This window comes from Zootoca vivipara, chromosome 2 (assembly GCF_963506605.1).
Source record: "Zootoca vivipara chromosome 2, rZooViv1.1, whole genome shotgun sequence".
Classification (NCBI taxonomy): domain Eukaryota; kingdom Metazoa; phylum Chordata; class Lepidosauria; order Squamata; family Lacertidae; genus Zootoca; species Zootoca vivipara.
The window spans coordinates 122,437,957-122,459,612 of NC_083277.1; the positions used below are offsets into that span (position 1 = coordinate 122,437,957).

At 44.0% G+C, this 21,656-nt stretch overlaps 1 protein-coding gene across 2 annotated transcripts; it reads left to right on the forward strand.

Annotated features, from left to right (window-relative positions):
- Positions 1-5,243: 5,243 nt before the first annotated feature.
- NEMP1 (nuclear envelope integral membrane protein 1) lies at positions 5,244-21,271 on the forward strand. Of its 2 annotated transcripts, none has more exons than XM_035102069.2 (9): positions 5,244-6,301; positions 8,140-8,255; positions 10,015-10,234; positions 12,032-12,104; positions 12,679-12,772; positions 14,409-14,523; positions 15,473-15,698; positions 17,647-17,823; positions 18,214-21,271. In XM_035102069.2, exons 1-9 carry the CDS (start codon positions 6,196-6,198, stop codon positions 18,404-18,406), a joined length of 1,320 nt encoding a protein of 439 aa, XP_034957960.2. In that variant the 5' UTR covers positions 5,244-6,195; the 3' UTR covers positions 18,407-21,271. The 2 variants fall into 2 exon arrangements, with proteins under 2 accessions (XP_034957960.2, XP_034957968.2); XM_035102077.2 differs by having other exon boundaries at positions 5,245-6,301; positions 17,650-17,823.
- The last annotated feature ends 385 nt before the right edge of the window (positions 21,272-21,656 follow it).

Genomic DNA, 21,656 nt, shown 5'->3' on the forward strand with positions numbered 1-21,656 from the left:
GAGCGGGTTACGCGGTCTATACCACTCCCCATACAGTACTCCAAAATGGGGAGCAAGCAAGTAATAACAGCCGATTTCTGGAGGTTTGGGGGAGCTGCAGTAGCAGCAGAAAAGATGGATTTTTAGCCCACCCTGCTCCTGAAGGCTCATCATCTAGTTCTTTTAACAGGCAGAGAGGCAGGCTTTGAGAGCGGCCCTGGAATCCCTTCAGCGGCGGAGCGTAGGCTACCGCTGCCCGGGACAAGGCGCGGAGGGAGTCCCCTGCGCCCCCTGGTCACGCCTGACCCGGAGTCGAGCCGCGAGAAAGTTGCCTTGGCAGCATCCTCGCGTGGCGCCACGCAGCCGATGAGAGGGACGGCGAATTTGCTGCCCACTCTCCTCTCTCCACCCTCGGGTCAAGTTTGACCTGGAGGTAGAGCTGCACGGTCGGTGCTGCCCCCAAAAAGTGCCTGCAGAGCGGTCCGTCCCCCTAGCTACTAAGTGGGAGAGCGCCTGCTTTGCATGCAGAAGAAGGTCCCGGGCTCAATAGCTGGAAGGCTGGAAAAAAGCTCCTTCCTGAAATCCTGTGAACTGCCCTGAGACCTCCAGGTATAGGGCGGTATATAAATTAAATAAATCATATTCATTCGTCATCCTGGTCAGTATAGATCAGAGATGGGAACGTCCAGAGATGGGAAGAGCATAGGTAAAGGTAAAGGGACCCCTGACCATTAGGTCCAGTCGTGACCGACTCTGGGGTTGTGGGCTCATCTCGCATTATTGGCCGAGGGAGCCAGCGTACAGCTTCCAGGTCATGTGGCCAGCATGACTAAGCCGCTTCTAGCGAACCAGAGCAGCACATGGAAATGCCGTTTACCTTCCCACTGTAGCGGTTCCTATTTATCTACTTGCACTTTGAGGTGCTTTCGAACTGCTAGGTTGGCAGGAGCTGGGACCAAGCAACGGGAGCTTGCCCCGTCGCGGGGATTCGAACCGCCGACCTTCTGATCGGCAAGCCCTAGGCTCTGTGGTTTAACCCACAGCGCCACCCGCATCCCTAGTTTCCAGTTAGTTATCCCCAAAATTATCAACTCTTTAGAGCTGATAATTAGAGTGATAATTTAGAGTGCCAGTCATAGATCTCTGCTACCGAGAAACTGTTCCTTTTGAGATGCACCCAATATGTATCATACAGGGTAGACCAAAATTTATTTTGAGGATGAAGGGGCATATAAACATCAGTTCTTCATTTGGGCTGCTCATGCACGTAGCTCTGTGTTGAATAAGGAGCTAGGAACCAACTTCAGCCACATTTCCACATGCTTGAGTATATGGCAACTCAAGTCGGAATAACACAGAGAAGTGGATGAGCTCAGTGACTGAGGTCAGACTGAGCTTGGATAAGCTCATGGTTTCTTGTAAGAGCTGGCCAGTCATGGGGTGTGCAATAGGACTGTCCTAGCACTTCACATCAGCTCAGTTTCCAAGCTATCCCTCCTCTCCCACTATCGCTGTGAGTGTGAAATTCCCTACCCAGGTGCAGCAAGCCAAGTGCAGAGCAGTGGGCAGCACGTGGGAAGGTCCTTGACAATTATGCTATTAAGAAAATATTTGGCATTAAAGAGCCGGGTCACGTGGGTTGAAAGGATGGGATTGTGAAGCATTTGCATCCCACATAGGCTTGTTGAAAAGGCTGCCGTCCACCCCCTGAGCCTTTCCTTCCCACTAATAGGAGCCTCCTGGAGAGAATCAGAAAGGAAAAGCAATTGAGATCCCTTCTGAAGTAGGGTTGTTGCTTTCTTTCCTTACAAAGGCTCTTAGGCACTTGCTTAATTTCTCACACTCTGAAGCCAAAGACAAAGAAGCCTTTTCTTGCTTTGATGAATTTTACGCACGCAGGCACGCTTTAGGCTATTCCTATTGCTACCTTTGTGTGTGTGTGCAAAAGACCCAAGTCAGATATCCATCTATGTATGCAGCATTGTGATGCCTTTGTGGCACTACATCCCACTGTAGAGTAGCTATGCCTCTCAGTTATGAGCATTGCATGAAAAGCTATCTCCAGTTGCCCAGAGGAAAACATTGGGACCTTGGATGCTGCCAGTGTTAAAAACATCATAAACAGCCTTGTACTGAGGGGCAGATCGTTAGCACTGACTGACAGCAGCTCTCCTGCATTTCAGACCTCTGCTGTATCAGGAGATGCATTCCAAGCACTGCCACTAAGCTACATTTTGCATTTAAAGCAGGAGCACTGCAGCCCACCCCTCCCCTAAGCTGCACAACTGCCCTTGCTTAAGGTGTCTCAGCTAGCACTGGACACTTAACTCTAGGATGTTAATCTTGCCTGGTTCCTTTTTATTCCCCATATAGTAACCTTTTATAGCACTTATATAGCAACCTTTGAAGGTTCTCCTTTGAAGAAGAGATTTGCATTTACAGTACTGTATGTTCTTGTTGGGAAAGGGATGCACCAGGGGAAAGTGCAGGTAACAGTAGCCACTGTTCATTATCCGTGCAGTTATCTGTTTCATGATGTGCCAGACTGAGCACCCCAATCTCCTTTTTTGTCAAGTCACTTTTTGCAGCAATAAACCCAACCAGCAAACCAGTTCTAGAGTGGGACTTCTGAGAAAGCCATCTTGAATTACATCAGGCTGGACTATCAAACAGGTTGAAAGGATCCTTTCTCAGCTAGAATGTCCCCCTTAATTCTTGTGAGGTCTGTTGCGCTCCAAGGCAAACAAAAAACAAGGAAGAATCCCTGTCTCTTACCCTACCACTTTTTTTGGTCAAGGTCTCTTTTTCTCTCTTAATCTGACTTCCATCCTGTTTCTGAGGCCAGGGGCTCTCTCTTTCTGGACTGCTGGACTGGTAGGATAGTGATGTGACCTTGGCACGGGAACAAGGGCTATCCATAGACATATATTTTAGATAGTGTGGGTGTGAACATGCTGTTCTCACAGAGCCTTGACAGTCACTATCCCTGCTGGAGAGACTTACAGGGTATGAAAATAGGACAATGAACTTAACAAAGCAAAAGAATAGATTTCACCCTGAAGTAAGTTAGTTATGCCTCTGAACTGTTCATGCACTCTCTCTGCAGACTGAGATTGCACTCCTAGAGCCAGAAGTAAGACCCATTGAAGTCACTGGGGTGTATTGAGTAGATAAACATAGGATTTCACTGAAAACCTGCATAATTACTTGGCAGTATGTTCCACTGAATCAAATGGGATTTGCTTCTGAGTAGGTTAGCTCAGGTTAGATTTATTAAATTTATGACCCACATCCTACACCAAAAAGTCCTGAAACAATTTAAGACTGCATAGGATTGTAATCAGTCTCTTAAATAATGGCCTGAAAACTGATAAGCAGCATGAAAGTGGAAGAACTGCTTACTAAATAAGCAGTTTACCGTAAATAAGCAATACCGTAAATATTGCATCCTATCATGTTCTTAAGTTGCATAAGATGGAGCCTCAATCAATATCATTTAAAAATTCCGTGTGATCAGTACCACGTGCTGCTTGTCTCATGAGGCCCACTTGAGCTTATTTCTGAGTAGACTTGCATAAGATCAGGAATTCTAATCTGAGATTGGAACCAGGCAATCTTTATTCCAGATTAGTCAATCCAGAACACTTTTGGCTCTGGTTCTACCCATCATTGTCATGAGGCCCCACAGAGATTACTCCCCCCTCCTGCCATTGCCACCACCAGGGGAATGTGGTCCCCCACAAAATAAAGGTAGCCCATCTCTGCACTAGAGAAACAGCTAAAGATTGCTGGGCTTCTTGGAAACTATTATTTCTACATTGCAACAGTTACTGTTCTGCTCCACTCCTAACTTTGTATTTTTATTGTCCTAGCTTCTGACAATATGACAATGCATTACATCAGAAAATTATTAATTTATTTCTATAATTGTAAATGATTACAAAAGCAATAGGAAACAAAGCCCATTAAAATTTAATCGTTTAATATAATGTCATTTTTACTCCCCACTTTCAGGTTAAGTATTTCCAGAATTTGTCTTAGTATTTTCCTTCCTCCCACTGCAGGAAACACTGGAATTCCCCCATTCAATCATGCATCCATATTTTTTTACTTCACTGGAGGGAGTATACCACCACTCTTTATATTTTTGGAAAGACAATAAAGTGTACCCAAACTATAAAATGGACAATCCTGGGTGTAGCCTCTGGCTAGCTTAAGCATTTGTGTTAAATGACCCCCAACAGGCCTGCTGTCTTGGCCCTGGGACAGTGGGCCACACGCCGCATGCACACATGCGTCTGACATCAGCACACTCACTGATGTGTGCGTGTGACATCAGTGGGGCGTGCTGATATTTGACGCGCTTGCCGCAGGCGTGCTGATGTCAGGCGCACAAGCCCTAGTGGCGTGCACAGCCCCAGCACACAAAAAATTGCGGGTTCCTGCCCCTTCATGGGGAATGTGGTAGGAGCTGGAGAACTGAAGACTCCCCCCCCCCCCGACCAGGTGCCTAGGACCCCAAACCACACTTTTATGTAACAATGTTCTGTTGTGTTTTGAATTTTTTTTCTAAGTTTAGTGTGCTCATTTTTATTTCCTCTGGCAGTTATAGCTACAGGGAAGTGAGATATTGATTGAGATATTGGATAGTGGCAGCCTTGGCTGACACATGAGAACTGAAACCTATGTGATGTGAGCTAACTTTCAGGCGGCAACATAGCAACCAAGACGACCCCAGACTTTTGAGATTCGTCTGGGTTAAAAAGTAGTCTTATACACAGGAATATACTACTTCTTTTTTAAAAAACTTTTTATAAAAAACTCCCCTCCTTTTTTTTAAAAAAAAAGTGTCCCCAGATTCTTTGAAAAAAATCTGGTAACCTTAATTTAGTGGGTAGGTGTGGTTTTTGCCAGTATCACTTGAGTAGGTTCCCCTTATAAGAAAAAAAAACACCACACAACACTTGCTTTTAAAGTTTAAAAATAACATACACCTTTTACTTGCTGTACTTGCTCTTGTCAGATTGAATGTACAGGACAGGCAGAGGATACTCATGTTACTGGAACATATTTACTTGAATTTGTTTCTGAGACTGATATTTACTCTGAGGCAGGCAGGCAGGCAGGCAGCAGCACCGCACAGAACACTTTCTGGCCTGGCAGTCAAAACTCACACGGGGCCACTTGATAGCGGAACTGGTGGAAATAGGCGGAGTCTGGCCCACAGCATTGGCCCTTCCTTCCGCCTGGCGTTTGGGAGGCACCATTCCCAGAGATCGGTGCTGTGCTTAAGCCCTTTCTCTGGTGCCAGCAAGCCCAATGTAGGGTTGCCATATTTCAAAAAGTGAAAATCCAGACAGAAAAGTTCTTCTTCTCGCAAAGAAATTGGACGTTTCCGAGCTATATCCGAGGGAAATCAGCAGAAACTACACTGCCGGCATCGGCTGCCATACGGCCGGATTCGTCCGGGATATTCCGAACACATGGTGAACCAGCAAGAAAAGATGATTGTAGTGGGCCCGGCGTGTACGTATTTTGCCCAGAAGAGAGAAAGGGGACTAGAGGCGGAGTCGTCTTCTTTCCCTCCACTTGGAGACATTGAATTTTAACAGTTGAAATCTAAAGCGAGAGCTGAAACTGCGACCTGTCACTCAGGCGGTTGCTCAGCAACGAGGTTCAACAGCTGCTTGCGCAGCGCTTGCGTGAAGCGAAAGTCGCTTCGATCTACGTCAGACATTCACCCTTGGTTGCTATGTTGCCGCCTGAAAACGGCGGCGGGGGCTTAGCTTTAAAAACTGTCCCTAAGGTTGGCTGACCCACAAGGTTCAAACCCTCAGAGCCAGAAAGTTCACAGAGTAACCTTGATCCACCGTCTGGGGGCGGGCTCAACGTCGGGCGATTTGACTTTGTCGTTGGTCAGAGGGCCAGCAAGTCAATGTGCCGTTTTGCTGAGAGGCGTTACCTCACAGAGGCCGCCGCGGCGATAGGCTTGCTGGCACATCATTCAGCGCTACCGTCAGGCAAGACCTCCTCGAGAGTTGAATTCCCGACAGCGGCCGCGCTCGAGCATCCTGCGATTGGCTAATATCCCTTTAGGTCATGCACGGGGGAGGGCGCGTCGCGGCGAGCCCTGCTCTCCGATAGGTTGTGAGAGGAACCGCGGCGAGAAAGCGACCTTTCGGGATGGGCGGCGGGTGAAGGGCTGGCGAAGCGGCCATGGCGGGAGGAATGAACGTAGCCTCGGGGCGACCTAAGCTTTGCCGCCTCCTTCTCCTGCTCCTCCTCGGGACCATGGTCCTCTTGGTGCCGGTGTGTGGCTCAGGTAAGCGGGCCGGCGGGCGGGGAGGAGGGCGGCCCTCGTCGGCCATGGCGGGCCCCTTCCCCTCTCCCTGGGCGGCTACAGGGCGCGGAGCTGCTTCCCCCGCTGGCCCGCTTGTAGAATCACAGGAGCGTAGAGTTGGGAGGGATACTTTCCCTTCCCAAGGCAGTTTTTGCATTTATAGCCTGAACCGACCCATGATCTTCGGATGAAGGGCGCCATAGAGACCTAATAAATGGCCATTACTACTAATAAAAATAATATTTTGTAAATAATAACAAAATAATTCACACGAAATGTACAGTTTCGTTAAAATGCTGCAAATTCCACCCAAAACTAGACAGCATAATTGATTCGTGGTCTTGTTTGGGACGTGAAGGCAGAAAGGCGACGTGATTTGTTCCTGGGCTTTGACAGAAGAGGCTTTAGTTTGGTGTTTCCCAAAATGTTCATAATTAATTGACCAAAGAATTGGAGCTGAGGGACCTAGCTCTATGTGAGACAACTTTATAGTAATAGTTGTGTATGATAAGATACTACTACTACTACTAATAATAATTATATCCTGCTCATCTGACTAGATTGCCCCAGCCACTCTGGGCAGCTTCCAACGTATATAAAAACATAAATGTCAGGCACTAAGTTTCTGTTATTTACCAGAAAGTCTCAAGAGAGCAAACTGGAAATGCCAGAAATGCTTGGCTATGAATTTGGGGTATATTAAGTTTCCTTTAGCTGTAAATGATGGCACTCGTACTGTCAAGTGGCTGATTTGAACAGACCAGGTGAAAATTGTTGGTAAAAGGCAGGATTCACTAAACTTCTGACATTGCAGTCCTGTGCCTGCTAACTTAGGAGGAGGTCCAGCTGAATTTGATAAGGCTTTGCCCCAGCAGTGCCGTTTCCTGGGGGCTCAGGAAATCAGCGCAGAGTATGATTTTAAACAATTGAAAACAATAGCTTTATTCACATCTCCAGTGACTCTAAAACCTAAGTATATTTAACCGCATTGTGCTTGTTCGTCCCTTGCTAATCCTTGCCACTTTCCTTCATGCATGCACACACTCCATTGTGAAATTTAGTTTCTAACTTCCTGAGACAGGAACCTTTTTAGTTATTCTGCAAAGCAGCCTTCTCTAACCTGGTGCCATCCACATGCTGTTGGACTACAACTCTATCAACCTCAACCTGCATGGCTATTGGTGAGGGATGATGGCACTGTAGTCAAAAATTCTGGAGGACAGCAGGTTGGGTGCTATATTCATAAAAGTATTTCCCCCCCCCAGATTCACAAGTTACTTTTTGCATGCTTGTGAATTATTTGAAATTTCCTCTTTGTCAAGCACACACAATTTTTATAGTGCTTTGCAGAGTGTACACAATCAGGAGCTTGCCCTGAGGATCTTAAAATTTCAAATTCAGCATAGGAGAAAAAAACCCATAGTGGTATGTGTAGAAGGTCCTGTGTACATGCATGTCCATGAATGTGCAGACTCCCTCCCATTGCCCTCTATGTGTAGCTTTTGGGGCACCAAACCCTGTGTTAGTGGCTGCTTTTAAGTTGCCTATTGCAGTTCATTGGTGTGGTATAACTTGTGTGAAAATGAATAGTGATGTTTTGGGATTTTTTTGTGTCCTCTTCCTAATACTGCTCTCGGAAATAGTGCTTTCTTGGTATAGGCTAGAGAGCATCATTCTAGCACCTTACTGAATAGACTAATCCTGATCCACATTTTGTATAAAACAACCCAGTTCTCTCAATTCTCAGACAGCAACTCTGATTTCAGGCAAAGATCTTGCAAATGTCTTTAACGCAGTCCTTGGTTATTGTTTGAACTCAGTAGATAGAGTGTTGCCTCTTGAAGATCATCGCATGCGAAAAGAGAATTCCTCTAAGCAGTTTTGCTACACAAACAAGGTGACCCCAAAATGGCATGACATATGGACCAGAATTCAGGTAAGAAATGGAGTCCTTTAAGTTTCTGGCAGTTGACGAACCTCAGCTGAACTTTCTGTCTGCATACTTGGTAACAAAATTCAAGGGAACTAATCCTAGATTATGTAAATCTCTGTTAAGTAGCTACATGTAGCTTTCATAAAAACCTCCATTGTCTTTTGCTTCTCAGCATACTGGTTGGGAGTGTGGGGTGGATGAACGATATGGGGTGCTGTGTAAAGCATTTCTCAAGGCTCAGAATTGGAGCCATGCTTTCTGTTGAAGTGCTCTACTGTGTTACTGTGAAGCTAGTCTACCGTATATACTCAAATGTTTTCTCTGTGCCTTCTCATTCTGTTTCAAGCTGTATTATACAGGCGATAAAAGAAAATTTTATTCAAAAGAGTATTCTGTGTTACAGAATGTTGTTCATAAGTTCAGGCTTTGAGAAAAATAGGTTGTTATCATGGTTGGAGATGAAAGTCAAAGACAAGGTCATCTCTTGGAGCCCCGTTATGCTGCAGGTTGATGTTGGTGACAAATAGGGAACCTGTGGCCCTCCAGATACTGTTGGATGATATCTCCCATCATCCCTGACCATTGACTATGCTGCCTGTGGTTGATAGCATATGGAGTGCATCAACATTTAGAGGGCCACAAATTTCCTATCCCTTAGTTAGTTACTTATCTCTATGGGTAATGCAAATCTCCATACACTATTTGTGATTTACCCAACTACAGAAATGATTGGCAGGTGTCTGTGCTTTCCCTACTGGAGCAGCTCTATTTTTTTCACAGTATTTACCAGCATTAAATAAACTGAGTTTATGTTTAAATAAACATACACTGAGTAGTATTCTTATACCCAGGTAATGGAATGTTGCATATTTGAGCTCTGATCCTGATCCCACTTAGCTGGGAGTAAACTCTGTTGAATTCAGTAGAGTTTACTTCTGAGTAGGGAAGGTTAGGATTATGCTGTTAGTCTTTCTTCCTTGCTGGGTAGTTGCCTTTTTTATTTGTGAGAGAGGGTTGACTATGCAGCCTCTGAAGAAGAGAAGTAAGGAAATAGAAAAGATTGGTTGAAAGTGGCACGATAGCCAGGGAGAAGGGACTTGTGATGTCATAGGCAAGGTCAAGTAAGTGCTCACATCACTTGAACAATGGAGATTCATACTTGTTGTGGCAATGATTGCAGTTACTATCACTGGTGCTTACCTGCTTGTGTCCTGGGAAACAGCAGCTTCTCTGTAACAGGATCAATAATTTAGTGATGACTGTTGCTCCTACCCACCCACTTGAGCCATGGTGTCTGGAAAGGCCCTCAGCCTTGAATGAATGAAATACTCACACAGTCTCTTGTAAACTTGTTTTGCTGCTCAGTTGTTTGCATAATGAAGTTCAGCATTGGAACTTTGGCCATCTGTCTCCTCATTCTCTCTCCCTGCCCCTTCCCCCGCCCCCATCCTGACCCTGATTTTTCCCTTTCTGATCCTGTTCCTTCAGGTGAATGCTTATATTTTTCCTTTATAATAATTGTACATTATACCAATCTTATCAATTTCCTTTGTTGGCACGCTTTCCAAAAGCCCTTTCTCTTCCTTGGTACTTTCCTCTGAACCAACCTGTCATTCATCTTTGTAGCATGCATTTCATAATAGTACACAAGTTTTGTGTTGTTTATTTAGATACCACTTGAGTGGTGATATTCTGATTTTTCTGTATTTTAATGTTGGAATCTCCCTTGTGGCTAACCCTTTCCCACCTCTGTCTTTTGCAGATACGAGTAAAAAGCAGCAAGATGATCCGAGTCATCCAGGTGGAAAATGAGGAAAAGCTTAAGGAACTGGAGGGATTCAATGTGTGGAACTACATCGGCTCCTTCTTCAAAGAGAAGCTCAATGACACCTATGTTACTGTAGGTCTCTACAGTAATAAAACTTGCTTGAAAGTTGATGTGCTTGAAGAAGGCTCCAATTACACCATCATCGTTGCTCGTAGTATGTCCTCTTTTACCTTAGTTGCTGGCTTACTGGGGAAACTGTCAGTTGTGAATCTAGTACTGCTAAATGCATTAGATAAGCTACTTTCTGATACTGTGAACTGCAGGCCTTCTGGTTGCACAGAAATGTAGTAGTGATGCGAGGGCAGGAATATCAGGACACTAGCTGGGCAAGTGAGTTATGTAATCTAGATGCTTTGTACTACATGTGGTGCCATAAGTAGGTTGAATACTAGGATCTCCTGCTGATGTCAGAGGCTTCACTATGTCAGGTTAATGGAGACGTTGATTCATTTCGTGAGGGCCAAATAAGTCGCAGTGACCCACTGCATTCTGCTCTGGTCAGACCTCACCTGGGGTACTGTGTCCAGTTCTGGGCACCACAGTTCAAGAAGGATACTGACAAGCTGGAACGTGTCCAGAGAAGGGCAACCAAAATGGTCAAAGGCCTGGAAACAATGCCTTATGAGGAACGGCTTAGGGAGCTGGGTATGTTTAGCCTGGAGAAGAGAAGGTTAAGGGGTGATATGATAGCCATGTTCAAATATATAAAAGGATGTCATATAGAGGAGGGAGAAAGGTTGTTTTATGGTGCTCCAGAGAAGTGGACATGGAGCAATAGATTCAAACTACTGTACAAGAAAGAAGATTCCACCTAAACATCAGGAGGAACTTCCTGACAGTAAGAGCTATTCGACAGTGGAATTTGCTGCCAAGGCGTGTGGTGGAGTCTTCTCCTTTGGAGGTCTTTAAGCAGAGGCTTGACAGCCATATGTCAGGAATGCTTTGATGGTGTTTCCTGCTTGGCAGGGGGTTGGACTGGATGACCCTTGTGGTCTCTTCCAACTCTATGATTCTATGACCCAAAGTTAATTTTTTTTAGCTTTTTAACAAGAAGATGTAAGCTTTACTTATATGGTATTCTTCTGGTTTTAGTGATCTCTTACCATTCCATGTGAAAACCTATGTGTCTAGAATATTTTCTATTGCAAAATGGACACATGACACTCCTATACCTTATAATGTTTTCTAAAAGTAGATCCTATTGCTTAGTGTGAAATTTCAATTAATGGTGCAAATACCCATCACTTGTGAATGACACATATGCACTGATCCTGTATATATTGCACAGGAGCTTGGCCATTTCAGTATGCATGCACCGTTTGCAATTAGTGTGTGTATAATCTCAGAGTACTAAAGTTTAAGAGAGTGAAGTCAAAACTTGTTCATTTTTGTATTTTACTTGGGAGGGATGTTGATGGTGAGAACTACTATTTTAAGGGAAAGTATTAATTGCTCGAATGAGTTATGTTTTATGCTGTGTTGTTTCTTCTTGGTAAGTTAGGATGTAGTGTGCTTGTTCCTACAGTAGATCAGGATTCTTATATTGCTGCATAGGAACTTTGTACTCTGCCCTTTGAATTAATTCTAGATTTGCACAAAGAGTATAGGGTGGTTTTGGATGATGCCCTATGAAAGACAGGAAGCAGTCATCACTAGTGTTGTGTGTCTGGCAGTATTGCTATATAAAGCCTCATCATAAATGGGCACTTGGTCTGACAGCATTTGAGGTCATCTTACACCCTAATTCAGGCATCCCCAAACTTCGGCCCTCCAGATGTTTTGGACTACAATTCCCATCTTCCCCGACCACTGGTCCTGTTAGCTAGGGATCATGGGAGTTGTAGGCCAAAACATCTGGAGGGCCACAGTTTGGGGATGCCTGCAATCCAAATGATTTAGCAGCTCAAAGGTCAGTTCAACACAATGGATGAATTATTTCATTTTCTTGCAGCATTTGATCCCAAGCTCTTCGTGGTTACATTTCTGGGCCTTCTGCTGTTTTTCTGTGCTGACTTGATGAGCAGGTGAGCACTGTAATGGGCGGCAGAAATGCCAGACATAATCTACTGCAACCATCTGCTTGGCCTATAACAGCTACCATATTGATCTTTTCTGGCTAAAGCAATGGTAGTAGGTTATATGGTTTTTGTTTTAATAATGAAAGGGGTGGGGAACCTCAGACTCAGGAGCAAAATATTCTCCCCCATCCCAGGGCTCTCTGTCTGGCCCTTGAGACTTGGGACTCAGGACTCCCTGTCTCCAGCTGTGCCATGGCTAGAAAAGGACATGCTGCTTCTTTGTTCCACAGAAAGTTGCCTTTTGCCCTGCTAAATCATGGCTATGTTGCCCCCAGTGTCTCTGTGGACTCATGGCTTTGTGGGCTTTGCCAGAACAATCTCCACCTCCACATGGCAGGAACTGTGGCAACTGTAAACTCTGGCTTGTTACCCAAAGGCCAGCCAAAGGGTTTGGCTTTTGGTGTATTCCAGCCATTTTCCCTTGTTCTTGTGGCGTTGAATATTTGCTGCTCCTGACAACCTTTGTGGACATATAGATGTTATTCCTGCACAGCAACTGAAATAACAATTGTCTTTGCAGAAGCCCATTTTTCTTCTATTCGGCTGGAATAAGCATTGGCATGCTAAGTTCATTGCTAATTGTCATCTATGTAATGTCCAGAATGGTGCCCAAGGTGAGTGAAAGTACTCTTCTATTGACAATACTAGACTCTTTGGCAACAAGCATCCTGAAAGCCACGAGTTCAGAGTTCATCTTTCAAAATGTTTAAGCTTTAATTTCAAGTGCCTTATGCAGACTGTCCACGGCTTAAAGAACATGCGGGACACATTGACCACCCAGTCTTGGCTAGAGGGATTGTCTTCCATACAGCTTTGTTGTCCATATTCCTCCTTTCACTGTTTTAAGTTAGCAAGAGGAATAAGTGAGATGGCAGCAGCGAGAGGAGAGGAAGCAGGATGTACAGTGGTGCTCTTTCCCTTGCAAATCATAGAGTTGGAAGAGACCACAAGGGCCATCCAGTCCAAACCCCTGCCAAGCAGGAAACAGCATGCTTTGATGGTGTTTCCTGCTTGACGGGGTTGGACTGGATGACCCTCGTGGTCTCTTCCAACTCTATGATTCTATGAAATGAGGAACTGGCAGCAGTAATAATCATTGAGCCTAGAGAGGGGAATAATTGAAAATAGGGAAAAGAGAAACATTTGCTTGCTGTGGACAGATGAAAATGGCTCACAACATCACAAATGTGGGATGTTTATTGCACCCTTCTCAATATATGGCTCTTGCCTGATATATAGTAGCTCAGAAGCACTTCAGTGCACGTTTTTGTTTGAATCTGGACTAACTTAATATGATATGTGCTTTACTACTGTGGTTGCCATATATTCTAGAAGAAAGTTAAATAATTTTTGGCAGTGTATGTGTTAGTGGGTATATTCCATTTTTGCTTGACTATATTCCGCCAACTTACCATATGCAAATTCAAATGTTAGTGGTTGTGCAACCACCTAAAAAATCCCAGTTGTAGTATTTTGCAATGTAGAACTCATGGCATCAAGAGCACAGTTCAAATGGTATATTTCCCTATGAGGAAAAAATGGCATTCAGCAAATAAAAATGCCCATCTTTGGACAAGTCTGTTCATCTGATAAGTTAAATAGCTGCTTGAATTGAAATTGCCTGTTACTGTGTTTCATATTTCCCACAAATCCTTGTGGAGTTGTGAAAAGTGTTTGTGTGTCCTTTGTGAAAGCATTTGGACCAAGTGCAGATACATAGTTCAGTGGGGTTTAAGTAGAGTGCCATGGCTGCCCCACCCCCTGCAATCCTTCATTCAGCACCAAAATTGGCCACTGTAGTCTAAGACTTGATTCTCATAAGTGGGTAAAATGGTAAACCTGTGTCTCAGTGGTATGCATCAAATGATTTAATCCTCTTCTATTAAAAAAGACCCTCTCCCTGCATGTAGAGTACTGGGAAGAAGGGTTCTAGTAGGGGCATGTTGTGTTGTCTGAGCTGTATGCAACCATGCATAGTACAGTCTACATACAGGTTTACCACTCCACTTGCTGTTGTGAGAACTAGGCCAAATGCTTCTCATCAGTCCCAACCAAAGAATCTGGCCTAACTTTATCTCGCCAGGCTATGCTGAAATATGCCTGCCTGCCAGAACCCAGCCATAGAATTTAAATTGTGCAGTTTGCATATGGTAACAACCTAGTAGTGTTGTGTGCCTAATTTAGGGCAAGCTGGATTGTATGCTCTGTTGAGAATGTGAAAATAGCTTGCTTGTTCTTTTTGTACCCTAGAAAAGTCCCATCTACCTCATGCTAGTGGGAGGCTGGTCTTTTTCTGTTTACCTTATTCAGCTGGTCTTCAGAAACCTGCAGGAGATCTGTAAATTGTACTGGGAATATCTGCTGGGTGAGTATTTCTTGACTTTCTGTGGTTTCTTTTTCATCAAATAGCCTTAGGCTATTCATATTTTTGAGTGAATCTAGAATTATAGAATCATAGAACTTTAGAATTGGAAGTAGCACCAAGGGTCATCTAGTCCAACCCCCTGTAATGCAGGAAAATGCATTGCCTTCACACTTGGGAAATGCTTAGCCTCCACACTTCATCCTCAGCTCCCAATTAGCTTGAGTAAAGAGTACCTAGAGATCTAATTAAGGCAAATTTAGCTGCATTGATAATTGTTCACACCAAAATGACAGCTAAAAAGTGTTCAGCAAATTCTGCTCAAGTATGATTTGGAGTCAGAAATTTACAGAAATTTAAGTAAAACTGGTATTTGGATTGTGACTCCTAGTGGAATGAGGCACTGGGGTGGGAGTTATGGAGGAAAGAATGGCATCAGCTATACTTCTGGATATTGCATGTGTCTTGACAGCGACCTGCTTCAGGCTTCTAGTTATGCAGTCCTTGTCGACCGTACCAAACCCTACCTTGGATTTGATCTTGAGAGGTTTTTCCTTTTAATATCCCATGTGAGGAGAAGCACGCACTGAGCACAGGAGTCATTGATTTAATTACACTTGGTATGATGCAACCTTTCTAGATCAGCATCCCATTCATTTTAAGGCTTTTTGGTCCTGTCTTCCTAGAGCAGACTGTGTAAAAGACCTGAGTTCTTGCCTTTTGTTGCCTTCTGGAATCTGTTGTTGGCAACATGTTTTAATCCTCTTGCTGTTAGGGAACAGTCAATGTTTTCTATCTATTTCTGACTGATTTAGCACATTATTTCGCTTCCTGGGGTGGTGCTTCATTCATTAAGTCACTCACTATGAGGATAGTTTAGGCTCCAGATTAAACATAATTCTTGGAGTATCTCTTTATGCTTCTTCCTTTATTTCCTTTCCTTTCTTTGCAGGTTACTTGCTCATTGTAGGGTGTATCAGCTTTGCAGTGTGCTACAAATATGGGCCCCTGGAGAACGAACGCAGCATCAATCTCCTCACTTGGGGTTTGCAGGTTCTTGGCTTGCTTTTCCTCTACGCAGGCATCCAGATACGGCAGATCGCCATCGCGCTGATCGTAATTGCATTCTGCACTAAAAACCTGGAGTACCCAGTCATGTGGGCCTATGCTATCTACAGGTGACGGATGGGAAGCAGGGCATTACTCATCCTAGAAGGCACAATCCAATAATAGACATTAATAGACTAGTAGGATAAGGTGTGTGCTTGTGTTTGTGCGTATGTACTCAAAACACAGTGAAATTTCTAACATGTACGAGAGAACAAGGATTGCCTATTCAGAGATCACGTACTATATTTCATTCAGTGTTGGCCAAGTCTGTAGTTTATATCTGGATAATCAGAAGGTGAATGAATACTTTTGCATATGCATACAAGGAGTGTCTGGACGCTCCTGTAGAGCAGGCATGTCAAACTTGCGGCCCTCCAGATGTTTTGGCCTACAACTCCCATGATCCCTAGCTAGCAGGACCAGTGGTTGGGGAAGATGGGAATTGTAGTCCAAAACATCTGGAGGGCCGCAAGTTTGACATGCCTGCTGTAGAGGATAGTTGCTCAGAATGGGATGATTGTTGTTAATCATTTAAACACTTAAAATTCTGGGGCACTGTGCAGCAGTCTGCTGTGCAGCATATTTGACTGCAAAACTATCTTGTTTCTTTAATATATTTGTGTAAAGGAATGGAGAGGAAAGAGGAAAGCAGGCAAATTCAGGTACCAGTTAAAAGTTATAGCAAGTTTTGTACTTGGGTAAAGTTTCTTCTAATGACCAGTTGAAATAGGTGCTAAGGGGGCAGTTTTCAAAAAGGAGGACCCATTGACTGGATCCCAGCCAGCTCAGTGGGGTGGACCTCAATCGCAGCATTCCCGTGCCACTGTAAACCATAGTTTTACTCCTCCCTGATTCTCTCCTTCGTAAGGTGGGGCAGAAACAAACCATGATCCTGGCTTACTGTTGTATCCAAACAAGGATTATGGTTTGTTTTGCTCCAAAGTTTGCTTTCTCATCATGGTTTGTTTGAAGAAAACAAAACATGATCTCTAGTTCAGATGTGATGCCAAGCCAAGGTTGTGGTTTGTTTCCTTTGCATACTAGTGGGGAGGAATGAAGCAGACATATTTACAGTAAGCCATTACTTATGGTTTACAGTGATGTTTGAACACACCCATTATCTCTTTTTTCCTCCCTCAGGTGAAGCCAGGTGAAATGGTAGCCGATGGAAACAGGTTGTGGGAGGAGGGGGAATAGCTAACCTAATGCTTTAGCTCCATGCAGCCTGGGTTGGACTGTTCAGCCTGGGTTGCGGCCTGTATGGTGGAAGCTGGGTTGAATTGTTGGTGAGCTTGCTCTGGATGTTGAGTGGCAAATATGGTCAAATGGATATGGTGTTTGAAACCATTAAAATTGGGATTTCATTTGCTGGATTGAAACATACCACTAGATGGTGCCTTCAGAGATTTTTGCAAGCTCTATCTCCCTCTAAGGAGGCATCATGTTTAGATGCCTGGGTCCTCCCGGTCTCTGTGTCTTTTCTTCTCTCAGGTGGGCCTATGAGCATAGCATATGAGAACATATATATTTACAATACCTGGCAAACCTCTGTTCAATTGAACTTTTTTACAGCAGTAAGACACAAGAGACGTAAGACTGCTCAAGGCATAAAAATTGAGTCTGGAAACGAATTGCCCTAAAAAGATAATCAGTCTGTAAAAGACTCTTTGGGTCTGATGTAAGAAAATGACACACATGTCTGAGGCCTGTTCAAATGTCTACCTAGTGTTCACTAACTCAAAGAATAACCTACCCAGGTTACTGCCAAATTGTTGTGCATCACAATACTGTCTGCAGTATTGCAGTAAGACTAGTGGGATAGAATCTTTCTGAAGAAGGTCTCGTCTTAGCCCAAAATCACAGTCTTGTGCCCTTTTGGTACAGACTCCCAGTTGCACCCTATTCTAGTGAAGCTCAAGAGTAAACACTGTTTCCTGAGCTGCTCAAGGGTTCTTGGAAGGCACCAGACTTTGTTGTTCAGACTTGCAGCTGCGACTAATGTCATTGCTATCCTAGCAGGAAGGTTTCCACAGTCCCAGAAAAGCCCAGCCCACCACGTCTGCTAACTGAGGAGGAGTACCGGATACAGGGGGAGGTGGAGACACGCAGAGCCCTGGAGGAATTGCGGGAGTACTGCAGCAGCCCAGAATTCCCTGCCTGGAAAGCAGTCTCCCGCATCCAGTCTCCGAAGAGGTACTGTCCAAGATGGTTAGAAGATGGGAGGGGAAAGCTGCATGGTGCTATGGGATCCTTATACCCTTTGGCAGCCTTCAAAAGGACAGCCTGGTTACACACTCAGCTACAGGAGGGAGGTGGGATCTGGGGTAGTTAAGGGAAAGGGTTTGAAGCTGGCTTACTTCTCTGCTAGTGCCACATGCCAGGAAAAACTACCAAGTGTGCATTGCCTTATTGAGTGCATGCTACACATGGGGACTGTTCCCCTGGCCACGCCTGCAGTTTGGACTTTGTCTGACAAATGTTTAATTGGCTCATGTGACATGCATTTCATGGCAGGCCATTAAATAATAGTCAGGCATCAGCTGCTTGCTGCAGTGCTCTCACTGCTCTCTGGTTTTTCCCCAGATTTGCCGATTTTGTAGAAGGTGCTTCGCATGTGGTCCCCAATGAGGCCTCTGTTCATGAGCAGGAATATGGGCTGGGAGGTTCTTTTCTGGAGGATCAGCTCTTTGAAGAGGAAGATGGAGAGCGAGGCTACAGCTTTGAAGAAGAGGAACGTGTGGACACCTTTTGCCCCCAGAACCATCTGAATTTCTGAAACAAAGCCGGCTAGTATACATGCAAATAGATTGGTTGGTAATGCCCCTTGTTGACATGGGGTAGGAGTTGCAGTGTTGCTGCTCTCGTGTTACAGTGATCACATGTATACCTAGTCTCCTGTGGATAGCACATACAGAACAAGGTGTATATGCTTGGCAGACTGCACAAATGGGCTGGGGTTCTACAGGCCATTAAATCCCTGCTGCCTACACTAAACAACGAACTGAACATGCAGTGAGCAACACGTGGGGCAGAGTCCTGGACTCAGTATCTTGTGGGCTGTGAGTGTGAATGAGGCTAGGCAACTGGGGAGCAGGGTGGAGTTGTGACAATCTATTTAAAACCTGCCAGTAATGAATTATTTTGCCTTGATTAGACAGGGGCTCCAGAGGAAGGGCTTAAAAACAGCAATGTGTAATGTCCAGCTGAGTTAGGGTTTGCCGTAAGGAACTGGTGTCATACTTTGTTTCTTGGAAGCCCAGAATGCTGTCGTCCGAGGTCTGACTTTTCGTGGTGTCTGTGGTGGTTAGTAGAGATGCTGCCCACTTGGTGACTCCTGTGCTTATCATTTGTTAGGCAACTCTCTCTTATGCTATCAAGCTTGATCTTGTGCTTGGCACAGTTCTTTAATGAACAGATGATCCACATTATGCATGCTTCAGCTCAAACAGGATTTTGTCTGCTTGCAAACAAGATGCAACCCATTTTTTTGGGTAGCCTTCTACTGCTTTCTGTGTTTTTGTTTGTTTTGAACTAGTTTCCTCCCAACATAAGTTTGCCTCTGAAGCTGCTATTTGGTGTCAGAAAGTACCAACTAACTGATACAGGTACTATAATAGGATTTAACATGCCTTGCTACTTTCAAGCACCTGTTTGGCCCTCTAGTTACCACCTGGCTTTCAAAATTCTGACAGCTAAGTTGGATCCTCAGGGGTTTGTTCCTTTTAGCAGATGCAGCTTGGCACAATCTAATAAAGAGCTGTTAAATTTGATAGGTGACTAAGGCTATCAAATTCTACTACCTTTTTTACTTCCAGGGTAGTTCCTAAATCAGGAATTACAGACATAATGGCAACCTGATTCACTTAGGTGTAGGTCCTTATTCCCATATTTCTTGAGCCTTTTTCAAATTAGTTTCTACAGAGAAATGTAGCAAAGGCCTACATTTTCAAAATGGTTGTTTTTCCAGAGATCAGTTGAATTGTATCTTTTAAGAGTGGGTGGTATGAGGCTGCATGAACTTCTTTCAGGAATAACTCCCTCAAAATAGTTGACGGCATATGACAGATTTGACTGCTTATATGTGCCTTATTTACCTAGTCTTGTAGCAATATGAGCAAACACAGAAAGGTGATAATAGCTGTCATGTAATGTGTTCTGGCTATTTTGTTTCTTCTCTGTAGCCTGATACTTGTGCAAATGCTGCCCTGTATATTTGGCAGAACCTGGTCAGCAGGATTTTTGGGATTGAAATGGTTCCTTTTCTCCATATTCAGAGATCATAAAAACAATACAGTTGATCAGAAAATGGGGAGAACTCCATGCTGTTGGTATACTTTTTGAGTGAATTTAGTGTTACAAGAAACATGGGACTATTTCTGAAAATTGCAACCCCCTGTCTGCATCCCGCTGCCTTTCTCCAAAATGGTACAAATTATCTCATGCCCTGATGACACATTGCTGTACTTTCTCCACTATCTGCAGCTAGTGATGTGGAACACAGAGAGGAAATGGGAAAGCATTATGATAATGGGACCAGGGCAAGTTGTACTAGACTCTATGGGTAAGAGCGGGAGAGAAGAAATGTCATGGGGCTGGCCTTGGCCACTGCCTTCAGTTTTTTCAGTTCCAAATTCAGGGCTGGGGAGAAAACTGCTGATGCCCTTCCCCCCCCCCCTATTGAGAGCTAAACAGATTTGATCAGACAGAAGCACCTGACCTTGTATATTTCAAAGTTCACTTGTTTAAAACTTAAAACAAGGGGTTTTGCTCCACATTCTATGAAACAGTATGTGTAAAATGTCCTCCTCCAAGTGTTACAGCCAATACAAAATGCTGAGTTCTCCAACACTGGTTAAAATTCACTTTGTTACAAAAGCAAAATACTTGATCTATGCAAATTGGGGATATAAGCCATTACGTATTTCTGGGGTAGTGGTGGAGGGAATACCTCCTAACTGTGGTCAAACTGCCTACAGACAGGTTTAAATAAGTGTGTTTCTCTTTTATTTCTCTGAGGTGGTCGGTATTATTTTTAGAGTTACTTTTAATGTGAATGTATTGATATGCCATCTCAATGCTTTGTCTTGTCAAGGTTAAGATTTTTAATAAAGTCTTTTTTGGTAGAAAATGAAACTTGTGATGGTGTGTGGGGTAGACAAATATTTCCACCTTCTTATGGAAAATTTAGTAGAAGCGTCTTTGTTTTTGTCTAAAATTGCCTCTTGATTGTTTCAAGCAGCTATTTGCTTGTTGGACTGCTCTCTAGCATTATGTACAATAAACCACTTGTGAGTTGGAAGCGTTATTGAAAAAGAACCACCTGCTCCCAAACTTGAGAATCTTCTTGCAGGTGGTGATTGCTGTTATTGCTTGATCAGAAAGGCCTGGTCGATGCTTCTTTATACAGCAAGCCTGCAATTTATGCGGATCTAACTTGTACACATTATTTTTTAGCCAAGGGCTAAAGGCACTGGTCAAGATGTAATTTCTGGAGTTATGGTGGGAATAATGTGCCTTAGGCATGCAAAGTCATAGGGGCTTTACAGAATAGTAACAGCACCCACACATCTAGTGTCCAAGGAAGGGTAGCAATAGCAACCCTCTTGTCAAATCTGCTCATGTTTAACCTTAAGGGTGAGAAATTTGCTTTAAAAAAAAAAAAAAACATACTAGCCCAAGGCTGAACTCGGGTGACTGAACTCTGTGCCCCAGACTAGTTTCCCTGCTTTCAGAGCATGGTGACTACAAAGAACTTCTAAACAACTCAGCTTAGAGACAAGATGCAGTTCTAACAGAAGGTCAGGCACACGTGTTCACTTGTATGTTTTTTTTAAGGAATCAAATTCAACAAGTGAGGTAATATAGAGTAGCCATATTCATCAGAAAGCACATGGGTGTGGGGGGGGAAGAGTAGATAGCAGCCCAGCTCTATCCTACACCCTTCTGTTTTGTCACACGCAGAAGGGTGGTCGCTACTGAGAAGAGGAAAAGCATGTAACAATAGAAGCTATTGGGATAGCCCTACC